The sequence below is a fragment of the Cornus florida genome, unplaced genomic scaffold, assembly GCF_030987335.1.
Source record: "Cornus florida cultivar Cherokee Brave unplaced genomic scaffold, ASM3098733v1 CherokeeBrave_3.0.0_Hap2_Chr08, whole genome shotgun sequence".
NCBI lineage: Eukaryota > Viridiplantae > Streptophyta > Magnoliopsida > Cornales > Cornaceae > Cornus > Cornus florida.
The window spans coordinates 82,708,751-82,722,574 of NW_026775578.1; the positions used below are offsets into that span (position 1 = coordinate 82,708,751).

General features: G+C 41.5%; 1 protein-coding gene across 1 annotated transcript in view; it reads right to left on the reverse strand.

Moving 5' to 3' along the window:
- LOC132268214 (uncharacterized) overlaps window positions 1-13,824 on the reverse strand; it is a 105,618-nt gene that overhangs the window by 46,543 nt on the left and 45,251 nt on the right. The window contains exons 18-20 of the mRNA XM_059769011.1: window positions 12,846-12,996; window positions 12,529-12,698; window positions 12,037-12,384 (exon numbers count right to left, since the gene is read on the reverse strand). Of these exons, the coding sequence (XP_059624994.1) occupies window positions 12,037-12,384; window positions 12,529-12,698; window positions 12,846-12,996 (669 nt within the window). The remainder of the gene's footprint in view (window positions 1-12,036; window positions 12,385-12,528; window positions 12,699-12,845; window positions 12,997-13,824) is intronic.

The window sequence follows — 13,824 nt, forward strand, 5'->3', positions numbered from 1 at the left end:
CTTCGGACAATCTCAGAAAAAGGTGCCAAATAACAGTTAATTGGTGTTGCATGTGTAAGAAGGCGGGCGAATCAGTTAATCATTTCTTGTTGCATTGTAGAGTGGCAGCGGAAGTTTGGAGTCTGATGCTAAATGTTTTTGGAGTGGAATGGGTAGTGTCAAGTAACACGATGGATATGTTAGAAGCTTGGAAAGGGAGTAAAGTGGAAAGTCGGGAAGGCGTGGAGGGTTGCACCTCTTTGTATTTGGTGGGGGTTGTGGCATGAGAGGAATAGGAGATCTTTCAAAGGACAGGAATCGTCGGTGTGGGTTATCAAGGCGAATATTTTGCATTCTCTTTATTCTTGGGTTAATGGGAAAAATTGCCCATTTGTAGATAGTTTTTTGGATTTTGTTGACAACTTATCGTTGTATTAACGCGTTTGCGTTTTTGTTTTATTTGTTTTGTTAAGGGTTCGCTCCCCTCTGAGCACGTTTGTTATTATATCTTTACTTATCAAAAAAAAGAAATGTTGGGGCTTATGTGTAATTTCTGAAACTTGTTATTATAAATAGAATGTGGTGGAAGGATGAAAGTATTCTTTCTCTCTTTCCCTATCTCTCTCTCTTTTTGTCTCATCCGCTTTCTTCTCTTTTTCTTCTTCTTCTTTATCACTTACTTTTGATTTGATTATATCTTAAAGTCAACATGGTATCAGAGCATGGTTTGTAAAGCTCTAGGTGTGTAGTTGAAACCTTAGGGCAAGTTTGTGTACACAATAAAGTATCATATAGACGGAACAATTGAGAGAGATAAAGCTTGGTTAGTTGCAAAGGGCTTCACTAAAGACCTATGGAATTGATTATCTGGAAACATTTGCTCCAATTGCCAAGATGAACTCTATATGTGTTTTTCTTTCTTTGGCGGCTAATTTGAATTGGCCCTTACATCAGCTAGATGTAAAGAATGCTTTCTTTCATGGTGACTTGGAGGAAGAGGTGTATATAACTATGCCACCAGGGTTTAAGCTTGCCAATGGTCATAATTTAGTGTGCAAGCTAGATAAAGCCTTGTATGGATTAAAGCAGTTTCCACGTGCTTCATTTGAGAGGTTCAGCACTGTTGTGAAAAGAGTAGGGTACACACAGAGTCAGGTAGATCATACTCTCTTCATCAAGAAGCACCAGGGCTGCACCACTGCCTTATTGTATATGTTGATGATATTGTTATCACTAGAAACGATCCAGAAGAGATTCGTCAAATGAAGCCATTTTTGGGGACAAAGATCGAGGTTAAAGATCTCGGATCATTAAGACCTATTGATATTCCCATTGAGTAGAACCATAGGCTTAATGATGTAGATGGTGACCCATTAGATGATGTGGGAAGATTTCAGCGATTGGTTGGGAGACTGATTTACTTATCTCTCACACGCCCGGATATTGCCTATGTTGTTAGTGTGATTAGTCGGTTTATGCATGCTCCCCGTACATCTCACCTTAAGGAAGATCATCATGTTCTTCGCTACCTCAAGGGTTCACCTGGTAAGGGGATATTGTTTGGCAGTCATGGCCACTTGTGTGTTGAAGCCTATACTGATGCTGATTGGGTAGGGTCTATGACAGATCGACAATCTACTTTAGGATATTGCACATTTGTTGGAGGTAATCTTGTTTCATGGCAAAGTAAGAAACAGTCTATAGTAGCTAGATCTAGTGCAGAGGCTAAGTTCAGATCCATAGCACATAGAGTTTGTGAGATGTTATGGCTACGTACGATGTTGGTGAGTTGGGTTATCCTGTTCGTGAGTCAATGATAAGCGCCGAATATTGCATATTCAAGTGCCCTTAATTGCATTAGTTAAGTCCATTGTTCGTTTAATTATGTAGATTACCTCCATTTCCATGTTTTTATGCATTTTCAGGTTCATTGGCCAAAAAGAAGCAAGGTTGAAGTTTTGTTGTAATTTTGGATAAGAAAGCCACAATGCTGAAGCTTGGCAGCAGTGGAACCCGACTTTTGTCGCCATTTTCGACCTAGCAAACTCAAGAACTGGACTTCCATCATAACATGAAAGATTTAGAGCTCTGAATCAGCTTTCCAAATCTTCAAGCGGTTCGTCATTCGGAGTTCGGAGCAGAGAGTTATGATCTTCTTATTAGAGGTGCTCAGAACTGCCAGGCAGCAATGAAAGTCTGCCTTGTTCTTCAATTTCGACCAACCAGACTTGAGAATTGGATCTCCACCAAAACATAAAGTTTTTAGAGCTCTGAATTAGCTTTCCAAATCTTCAAACGGTTCATCATTTGGAGTTCGGAGCGCAAAGTTATGGCCGTTTTACCAAAGTAGGTCCGGGCGGAGCAAACCAAGCATAGGGCATTCTGGCCAATTTTCGAGTGCTCGAGGCCTTATTTCGATTGCTCGAAATTAGGGCAGATTGCTTCACGAGATCAGCCACTTGTGCTCAGAAATTTGCTAACTTTGTATGCTCTCTTTATGAGTTGGTTGGGGATGTTTCTTGGAGGAGAGAGAGGGCTTTTTGGGTGGAGTAACATGTCTACAAAAGAGGGGAGCCACACATTACTTAGGATTATCCTTCATTTTGACAAGAGGGAGGAGAGAGAAGAGAGAAAGAAGGAAGTGTTCTTCGAGCAAAAAGAGGGGAGCACGAAAATGGAGTTGGAGGCCTTGCTTCTTCCTTCATCTAGAGCTACCATGGGTAACTAACTCTTCCTCTAGGGAGGTGATGAAGTCCCTCTCCCTTGTAAGCATGTCCTAGGGTAGTCTATTTTGGGGGATTGCAATGTATATTTCTATGGTCTTTTTCATAACTAAGAGCCTTTCATTTGTTGTAATGAATGTTTATATATGTATGATTGATTTCTTCAAGTTCATTATCTTGATTGTTAGGTGATGTCTTGTATGAATCTTATTGCTTGAGTTTTCATGGTGAGAATGGGAACAAGATTATGAAATGGTTTCATGGCATGTTGATAGGTGACTTTGATAGACCATTGCTTAGGAAATCCTTTGATGGTGTATGCTTAATCTCTAGTTCCATGTGCTTCATCATTTTGTCAAGAACTTGATAGTCTTTCATTTAAGTAAATGTGTATAAGCTACACCTTAGTTAGGTAGTCTAAGCATGTTTACCCTTTTGATAGATTATACTTGTTTGAGACTTAATGTACTTCTTGATCAATTACATGGCAACCATGTGTTGTTATGTAATTCTTGACCATTATATGTTATTTTTCCCCTTAATTAGTTCTAATCTAGCATGTGTATAGGGATGGAGACGGATTCATCTCCCTAGTCTTCTCTACTTGCATTTCACCTCTTTACATTCCTTGCAATCTACTAGTTTATGCATCTTTACATTTCTAGTTTAGTGACAAACAAACAAACCCTTATTACCCCTTATCATTCTAAGAATGATTCTAAACATTTAGGTTGCCTTAGACTAGCGCAGTCCCAGTGGTTCGACTTACCCGACCAATAGCCCTATTTTACAATGATTCGTGCTATTGCGAAGGTTGATGTATGATTGACCAACCGATCAGTCAATGAAGTTGATTGTGACAACAAGGCTGCTATTAGCATTGCCCACAATCCAGTTCAACATGACATGACAAAGCACATTGAAGTCGATCAACACTTCATCAAGGAAAAGCTTCGTCTTGGGCTGATTTGTACTCCATACGTCAACACACATGATCATGTTGCTGATGTTTTGACTAAAGGTGCGAGCAAGACTTGCTTGCAAAATATGTTAGTCAAGCTGTGATAGATATCTTTGCACCAGCTTAAGGGGGAGTGTTGTCAGGGGCTTTTTTGTTATTACTTATATAATGTTGGGGCTTATATGTAATTTCTAAAACTTGTTATTATAAATAAAATGTGGTGGAAGGATGAAAGTATTCTTTCATTCTTTCTCTCTTTCCCCTTCTCTCTATCTTTTTCTCTCACCCGCTTTCTTCTCTTTTTCTTCTTCTTTATCACTTACTTTTGATTTGATTATATCTTAAAAGTCAACAAAGATGAGAGATGAGGAGTGTTAGAATATGTCAAGCTATGGTAGAATATTCTAGAGTGGGCATTTATGTAAGTTGTGGAAACAGAGATGAGAGATATCCACTTATTCTATATCTCTTTCTAAATCATGTTTATTTTTCCTTTCTTCTCTTCTCTGTTCTCTTTTCTCTCCTCTCGTTTTCTCTCTATTTTTCAATTTTTCATGTTACAACTGACAAATTTATTTATTTTTTTTTGATAAGCAACTGAAATATTATTATGTCATTAATATGCTATTCATTCTGCAATATTAGTTTAGAGAAGCAAATTTATTTACACTTGGTGTAAGAAATTACAATACTTTCTTGTAATCATCACCTTTTGACAATCTAACCACTGTCCTTACCATGCATACCAAAAATCAAATTAATAAAAAAATTACAGAAATAATTATACGGATCAGACACAATCATAACCACTGTCCCTAAACCCTACTCCAATACTTCTACTAAGAGACATGATTATATGGATCAGACACAATTATACCTGATTGGCTCGACACTTGTCATGCATGAGTATAATGATAAAGGTATAATCTAATGATTAGATCAACGAAAGCAAATTTTGCAGAAAGTTATTGAGGGTTGTAACAATAATTGTTTTTCCATCAGATGGAATATAATCGTCCCCTTAAGCTTACTTCATAAGATATGCTATATTTTTTTATCTTACAATTTAGTAGTTCAAATGGTTTATATATCTTTACATCTTTTACAAGGAGAATGACAGGTTTGAGCTCAGGTTTGTCATATTTCAAAACTAAGGGGAAACATTATAAGAAATTGTCAAATGTGGAAGAGTTTTGCTTTTTTAGCTGTCCTCTAAACTGGGTTGATACTCCCTCTTTTCACAAGTCTTAAACAGTGTGATTTGGAGTTAAAGCGTTTTGGTGTTCTAATTTCTATAATGTTTTCAGTCAAATCATGCTTTAAAATTCTAGCGAACTTTGTTGATGAATCTATTCTAACAAGGATTGTCACGAAACCACCCATTTTTTTTTAAGGTGGTCTTCTTATCTTCTTATCTGCTTCTGCTTGGCTATGCAATGCATTGGTAATTTTTTTTTTTTTTAAAGAAGAACAAGGAACCAGACTTATTTCATGCCCTTTATGATGCCATCTAGCACAGTGGCAGAAGAACCAAGAGGGGACATAAGGATGAACAACAGAGTGGGGGGAGAGCGATATACAGAAAGAGATGTTATAACATAAATTTTTATTCATTTTTTTTTTTTTTTAATAAGTAAAATATATTAGAAGGTGTTCAAAAGGGGAACGCGTCCCAAGCTATACAAAAAACTGAACCTATGATCTCAGGGAACCCAAAAAGTCCACAATATCCTCAATTGAGGAAAAATCTTTCCCCCAACCCCAACAAAAAAGAGTACAAATAATAAAAAATTTCAACACCCCAATGGAGGACTCCTTCCCTTCAAAAGATCTACTATTCCGCTCTTTCTAAATGCTCCACCAAACACAAAAAGGGGTTACCCTCCAGAAGACTCTTGCCTGAGCCCCCACCCATTGGCCCCTCCAAAAATCCAGCAATTCCCGAGATGTCCGAGGCATGACCCAATGAATACCAAACAAATCAAAAATGAGACTCCAACAGTCATGAGCCACAGGACAATGCAGCAGCAGGTGATCCACTGACTCCCCATTCAACTTACAAAGACAACACCTATTAACAATGATATGTCTTCGCTTCCTCAAGTTATCCAAAGTCAAGATCTTACTCCAAGCTGCAGTCCACACAAAAAAGACCACCCTAAGAGGCGCCGTGGACAACCACACTGTCTTCCACGGGAAGGAAACACCATGAAAACCAGAGAGGCACACAAAAAAAGAGTGGACCTGGAACATCCCCTGAGAAAAGGGCACCCAAATCAAGGAGTCAACACCAGTGCCATCCACCTCCTGTCTATACAAGAGAGCCAACAAGCCAGTGACATCATCCAACTCCCAATCCTGAAAAGATCGCCGGAATCGCACATCCCAAGATAACCTCCCGCTATCAAGGCGATAGCAGTTAGCAATCATAGCATGTTTGTCAACAGCAATCCTGAACAGCCTTGGAAACAAAAGAGCCAAAGGCCTATCCGCGCACTAGAGATCCTCCCAAAACTGGACAAACCTTCCATCCCGAACTTTGAATCTAACATGTTTGGAAAACTCGTCCCATCCTTTTCCAATGACCCTCCACACCCCTACTCCACTAGCACACCTAACTGGCCTAGCTGACCACCCCCCTCTCCTCTCCAAAGCGACAAGAAATAACCCTTCTCCACAATCTATGCCGTTCACTGCCGAATCTCCAAAGCCACTTACCGAGGAGAGCACTATTAAAGGGGGCCAATCTCCTAATCCCTAGCCCGCCCAACTGAAATGGCCTGCAAACCTGCTCTAATCTGACAAGATGATACTTAAACTCCTCTCCACAACCCCCCCAAAGGAAGTTTCGTTGAAGCATCTCAAGACCTCCAACAACCGAGGCCGGAACCCGAAAGAGCGAAAGAAAATACGTTTGGAGGCTTGACAAGATACTCTTCACTAACGTAACTTTACCACCCTTGGATAAATATTGCTTTTTCCAACCAGCTAATCTTCTCTTGACCCTCTCAATCACCGGGTCCCAACTTCCCACCCTCCTGGCCTAGTCCCCCAGCGGCAAACCCAAATACGAGATAGGGAAACGTTGTGTCCCACACCCTAAAACAGCAGCCAGAGTGTCCACCTCCTGAACCTCCCCCACAAGAACAAGCACGCTCTTACCCACGTTGACTTTCAAACCAGAGACAGCCTGAAAGCAAACCAAAACACATCTCAGATACCTCAACTAGGACACCTCTGCCTCGCAAAAAAACAATAGTGTCATCTGCAAAGAGCAAGTGAGAAATCTCCATCTGCTGAACGGAGTCGGGACCGATCTTGAAGCCCCCAATAAAACCCAAGTCCACCGCCCTTCTCATCAACCTACTAAGAGCCTCCATAACAATGATAAAAAGGAACGGGGAGAGAGGGTCTCCCTGCCTCAGACCACAAGAACTGCCGAAAAACCCCGCAGGAGACCCATTCACCAACACCGAAAAACTGACAGTGGAAACACATGAAACAATCCATTTCCTCCATCGCTCACCAAAGCCCATCGTCTCCAACAGGTAAAACAGGAAATTCCAGCAGACATGATCATAGGCTTTCTTGATATCCAGCTTACAAAGAACACCAGGAGCCCCACTACACAATCTAGAATCCACACATTCACTGGCAATAAGAGCAGAATCCAGGATCTGTCTACCGCCAATGAAAGCATTCTGAGACTCAGAGATAACTCCATCCAAAACCTCCCTCAATCGAAGTGCAAAGACTTTTGCAATGAGCTTGTAAATGCACCCAATCAGACTGATTGGTCGAAAATCCTTAGTGTTAGAAGCACCACCCTTCTTAGGAATAAGGGTAATAAAAGATGCGTTCAGTGATTTCTCAAACCGCCCCGTGGAATGAAATTCATAAAAAGTGCCCATAACCTCGTACCGGACCACCTCCCAACTCTCCAACAGAAATCTCATAGTAAAGCCGTCCGGGCCTGGAGCCTTATCACCATTACAGCTCCTAAGAGCCTTTAGCACCTCTTCCTCCGAAAAAGGATTTTCCAACCCATCTCTTTCCAATGCAAAAATAGAATCAAAGTGAAGATCATCAAGACGTGGCCTCCATTGAAGAGGCTCAGAATAAAGCTTTTGGTAGAAAGATACAATACTGCTACGCACCTCCTCCTCCGTAGTCAAAACCGCACCATCCACGCACATCCGCCCAACGTGATTATTCCTCCTATGAGCATTAGCGGTTCTATGGAAAAACTTGGTATTCCGGTCTCCCTCTTTGAGCCATAAGGCCCGAGATTTCTGACGCCACGAAATTTCCTCCAAAACTGCAATTTCCACACATTCTGCCTGACAAGCTGCTCTCCTACTGCGTTGGGAATTAGAAAGAACACCCTCCCCTTCAAGTCTATCAATCTTGGCAATATTAGCCAAAGCCCTATTCTTTCTCCACTCAAAGCTCCCAAAAACCTCCTTATTCCACCTTTTGAGATTATTTTTCAAAATACGAAGCTTTCCTGCAAGAATAAAACCCGACGTACCCACCACCAGGTTCTCCTCCCACCACGAGTACACAAGACCCTGAAAGTTATCCGCACAAAGCCACATATTCTCAAATCTGAAAGGAGTGCAACGAGATCTCAACCCTCCACAATCTAAAACCAAAGGAATGTGATCCGAAGTCACCCTAGCCAACACAACCTGAACAACATCCGGGAACTTCTCTTCCCAGTCACCGGAAATCAAAAATCTATCAAGGCGAGATAAAGTTGGTGCTTCCCTTCCACTGGACCAAGTGAAAGAAGCTCCCTCAAGAGGGAGATCAATAAGCTGATGACCATCAATAAAGTCAGAAAAGTGCATCATAGCCTGAGTCCACGGACCTCCTGTAGACCTCTCCGCCGAGGATCTAACCACATTAAAATCACCTGCCACGCACCAAGGAAGAGACCACCTCCCCTTCACCCCACTCAACTCCTCCCATAGACCATCCCTCACATCATCGTCAACTGGCCCATACACCCCAGAAAAGCCCCAAGTGAAACCATCCTCCTCCATCACAAAGGCACAAGACAAAGAAAAAATCCCCCTAAAAACATCCACCTTAGCCAGCCAACTTCTATCCCATATAATAAGAACACCGCCTGAAGTCCCAACAGAATCCAGCACCTCCCACTCAACAAACCGGTTACCCCACAAACTCTTCACCATCCGATAAGTCATAGAATCAATCTTTGTTTCTTGAAGACACACCAAATGCACCCCCCATTTCCTCACCCCACCATCTTCACCACCTTTCGCTTGCCCAGACCATTGAGGCCACGGACATTCCAAGATAAAAGTCGTAGCTTCGTAAGGAAACACTCGCCCCCATCACCCCCTTACCCCTCCCTCCTCCCTTAACACTCCCCCTCTCCTTCACCCCCTCAGTCACCCTATCATAATTCACATCAGAAACCAAATTCCTAAGCTCCCTTTCCCCTTTCCACAGAGACAGGTTCTTCTTCTTCCGGCTCCTCCTTCTGGAAAATTGTATCATCTCCCCGTCTCTCCCCTCTGCCGTGGCCTGAAGAATTGCTAAGGCCTGATCCCGATTGCCCTTGCAAGAGATACCCAGAAGTTCACTAGTGACCCCAATATTGGCCTTGATCCATTCCTTTCCAGTATCCTCAACTTCCTGTCTACACTCCTTACTGCCCAAATCCTCTGGAAGAACAATAGCCAATGGGTCCACCACCCCCAAGTTAGCATGACCCTCCTCCTCCCACAACATCAGATCAAGAGACCTACTCCCATCTCCCTCACCTCCCTTGTCCACCACTGCCTCCTCAACATGAGAAGACCAGTCCTCACCATAATCCAAAACACCATCCCGGATGAAAGGGTCCGGATTGCAGTCAACAGTTTGATCATCAGGCGAAAATATGTGCTTCTGCAACTCCTTTACCAAAAGAGAGGTTGATTCATCGCTGAGGGAAATACGGATATCTTTGCCCACACAAACAGTCACCAAATCAGGCACAGAGCCCTTCAAGCAAGTCACTGGACCATCTTTTAGAGGAGAACAAGGCCCTGCCGTTCCACTCAAAAGAAACTTGGCCGACCTGCCCATTTTCTCCCCTGAGGAATCATTAAACCGAGACGTGGAAGAAAACTCCAAGCATGTCTCAGCAAACCTGGCACAAAACCGATTGAAATCCCTGTCACCAGACAAACAAACCGTCCCATCCCTTTCTGACGGCCCAACATCCCCAAAATCAGAGCCAACCGTAGAGCTCATCACATCCACCGAGTCACCCTCTATAACAGGCGACAACATCTGCTGCCTCCCAACAAAAATCTCCTCCCCCTTGCTTCTCAACAACTCACAAGAGGGAGTAGAAGAAGAGAAAGAAGCTGACGGAGCATTCCGGACATGAGAAAAAGAAGACTTACCTGACACGACTGAGAATCCTTACGGGCAACCCACTTCTGTTTGTCCTTTTTGGTCCATTTCTTTTTGGGTTGCTTCAAAAGATTCCGAGAGAGACCCTCCTCCTTCATGGACTCACAGTCACCATTTTCATCATCACCCAAAGACCCAGACTGCAGAGGATCAAATCTGTTACCCGAGAGCCGGTTCTGACAACACGATCCATGCTGGAAAGTCTTCGGACAAACCACATCCCCCTTCGTCATGCTCAAGCTCACCTTCGCCCAATTCGCCTTTTCTCTCCTCGACCAAGAACGTGATGCCAAGCTTCTCTAAGATGTGTCCAGATAAGATTCTTGACAAGAATGGCTGTGGTTCATTCCGGAATTGGACTGCCCACCTTGAAATGAAATTGAAAGGCTTTTGTTTGGGCCCCATTTAACCACCCTCTCCTTATCCAATCTTGGCTTAATCTGGGCTGGTCCAGCACTAACAATAGGCTCAGAAAGCTTGAGGCGTCCATCCCCCTTAGCGGGCTTTGAGGGCCGCCCCACTCATGCTTTTTCCTTCCCAGCCCCTTTCAAGCCCTCAACATGAGCCCCACGTTGAAAAGGCCCAACCCCATCAGGCCCAAAAGAATTAAAATTCAAAAGACGCCGAGGATCACGTGGCTCAGCACGTGGAGGAGCAGCTGTCTTCCACTCACAACGGACATCGTTCCTCCTCCAACCACGTGTCACATGAGTTTCCTTCCCACTACCACTCGCCTGAGGCGCGTGGCGTCTCCCATGTCCCTGACCTTGAGTCCGGCTGTACTGCACCTCCACCTTTTGGAGCTCCGACTTAGATCTACCTCCACCACCAGATCTGCGAACCGGTCGGGAAGTAGCCGACGCCACCGTTGGTCCCAAAACACCATTACGGAATAAGTCCCAGACAACGGGACCATGGTCGGAGCAATTTCTTCAGATAACGAGATTCTGAACGCCCACTGACCATCCTCCACCCACCACTATACTCGCCGGAATCACACCACCGTCAACCACAGTGATCACAAGATTCGGCTAACCCATGGTAACTTGGGGTAAGCTGGGCGAGTCTTATGGATAGTTCTTTTTCATTACAAATAGCTAGTCAATCCAGAATGAATGAAATGCCAAAACTCTAGAAGAATCAAAAGCTCATTGAAAATAGTCATAGCCAATTGGTTTTATTGACATTGTCATGGTGGTCGTGTACTAAACAATCCAAACATTCCACATTTTGCAGAACTCGTGAACTTTTCCTATGGATTTTTGTTCCATCTTAGCCAAAAGATGGTTGCTCTCCTAATCTACATCCTGTTTATTCTTTCATTTGATGATAACTCAACCCCAATTACGCACACACCATACATATGATCATATTTATTTATCAGGTGATTGTGTATTGATACTACAGATAATTATAATACATTTTTACCTATTTATCTTTTTGAGCTGTTTATTGGCCATACAGTGAGCAATTTCCAGCTCATGCAATGATTTTTCAAAACATTACAAATTAAATGTATGTACCCAATCAAATGAAATTAATACATACATACATACATACATATATATATATATTCAAATACGTAGATGGATTGGCAAATACTTGAAGGAACAATGCTTTTTAAAACAACATATTATTAACACTTTAAAATATAAATCAGAGTCAATGTAGTCTTCGTGTTTCCGGAATGTATAGCCAAATTAGGAACTAAGGTTTACAAGCCCCGTCACATTTAGGATCCCAGAAATAATTATTTTCCATATGTTCTTAAACGTACCCGTAAATAAATGAAAAAAAAAAAAAAAAATTGAAAACAGAAAAGGAAAATAAATAATATTTGGGGAGTACAACAGTATAACTCTTAAAAATATGTAGACTGCATCCAGAAAGCAAGGCAGCTGTCTTTTTCTTGAATGCAGTATAAAAGCGGAGACAAACCTGGATCTCTGGAAGCAGTTGTTGTATGGCTGGGTGATGACCACAGTACATTGTTAGAGATAGAAGCCAAACAGTTCCAGCACAACGCTCCTCTTTTCTGTTACTATACAAAAGAACATCAAAAAGCTTTCTAGTAATCACATCTCTAACCATTATATGGCAATCTTCAGTAGCTTCGGACTCTACAGAGCTATATCTCGACAAAGGAACAGATATGTCTCCCATAAGAAAGTTTGAACTCATGGAAAGTGAAGTATAGTTAGTTTTAAGAATTGTATCAGGAGTCACAGGAACACCTCCCCACAAAAATGAAAGAGCCTCCCCTGCAGCAAAGAGGATATCCTCGACCTGCTCAATACCAGAAGTTTGAAAGAGAATGCATGTTTTAGTTCTATTGGGCTTATCAAGTTTATATGCATCATGGTAAAATTTACTGTACTCAGGATGACAAAAGCCTTCCACAATAATGACCCAGTGGAATTTCCCACCCACCTTCGATCGGCAAAGACTGAAAATCAAATCGAGGGCAATATTTAGATTTGAAGAGGATGATTCCTTTGCCAGCATATGCCCCAAAGAGATAGCAGTTTTCTGGATTGCTTTAATATCATCACCTGAAAATATCTTGCTCAACTTTCCTTGCATGACTGTCAAAATGGAAACTGCAGTATGAAAATAGATGATTACGATCATTACTAGGTGCAAAAAAAGTGATCTTTATGTCTCAAGCAATTCATAAGCATTCATAAGCATTCAAGAAGAAGAAGAAAAAGAAATTATAAAATAAAAAAATAAAAAAGCAACTTCACCAGAGCTAGAGTCATCAAGAAGCGGAGGCAGGGGAACATGCAATCCTATATGACCCAGTGCTTGCATTGCCACAGAAGCCAATGTAGCAGTTTCAGAGTTAACAACATCAACCAGGCATTTAAGTGCACGCTGAAGCAATGATTCTGAAATCTGTAACCAAATGAATATCAGAGAGCATGATACAATATTAAACAAATCGTATATTGAGAGTAACATAATAAAATCGATAGCAAGCCCAAACAGAAAAGGAACCAAAAACAGAGCAAAATATCATGGGGGTGGATTATCAATAATTCGCATCCTGAAGTTTAAACATTTTCCACACCATCATTAGCTAAATTCAGTGAGAAGTTTGAAAATTTAACAAAGAAAAGAATTTGTTATCGAGGAAAGGTCTTTATTAGGAAATTAAGTAATTGGTATTTTCTTGAGCTACTGTGTGTAAGCAATTTCAGAGTACAAAGCATGGTTGTAACTTTTAGATCATTTTATGTATTATGTCGGTTGGTTAATCTTACATCAAGATGATTTTCCTGCCTTATTTGTTAAATAACAAGTGAAAAAAAGTAGATGAAAGAAGATGACATGATGAGTTTAATCAACAGTCTTGATCAACTTAATCACATATAATGGGAAAGGTAAGATCCACTAGAGTGGACCACATGATAATTCTCCCTCCGTCCCATATTAGTTGTCCATCTTGGGTATTACATGTTTTTAAGGAGACATGCAATTAATGCATCGATCCCTTTTAAAATTACCAACTTGTCCTTTAAAGTTAAAATATGTATATTACCAAGTGGGAAGATTTTTGATAACTTAAAGGGTAATGATGGAAAGATAGCATTTATATTTCTTTGACTTTTCGAAATGGACAACTAACTTGGGACATCCCAAAAAGGAAAGAGGGACTACTAATATTGGACAGAGGGAGTATCTCTTTAGATAAATTCAAAGAATCATAAACGTCCTAGGACA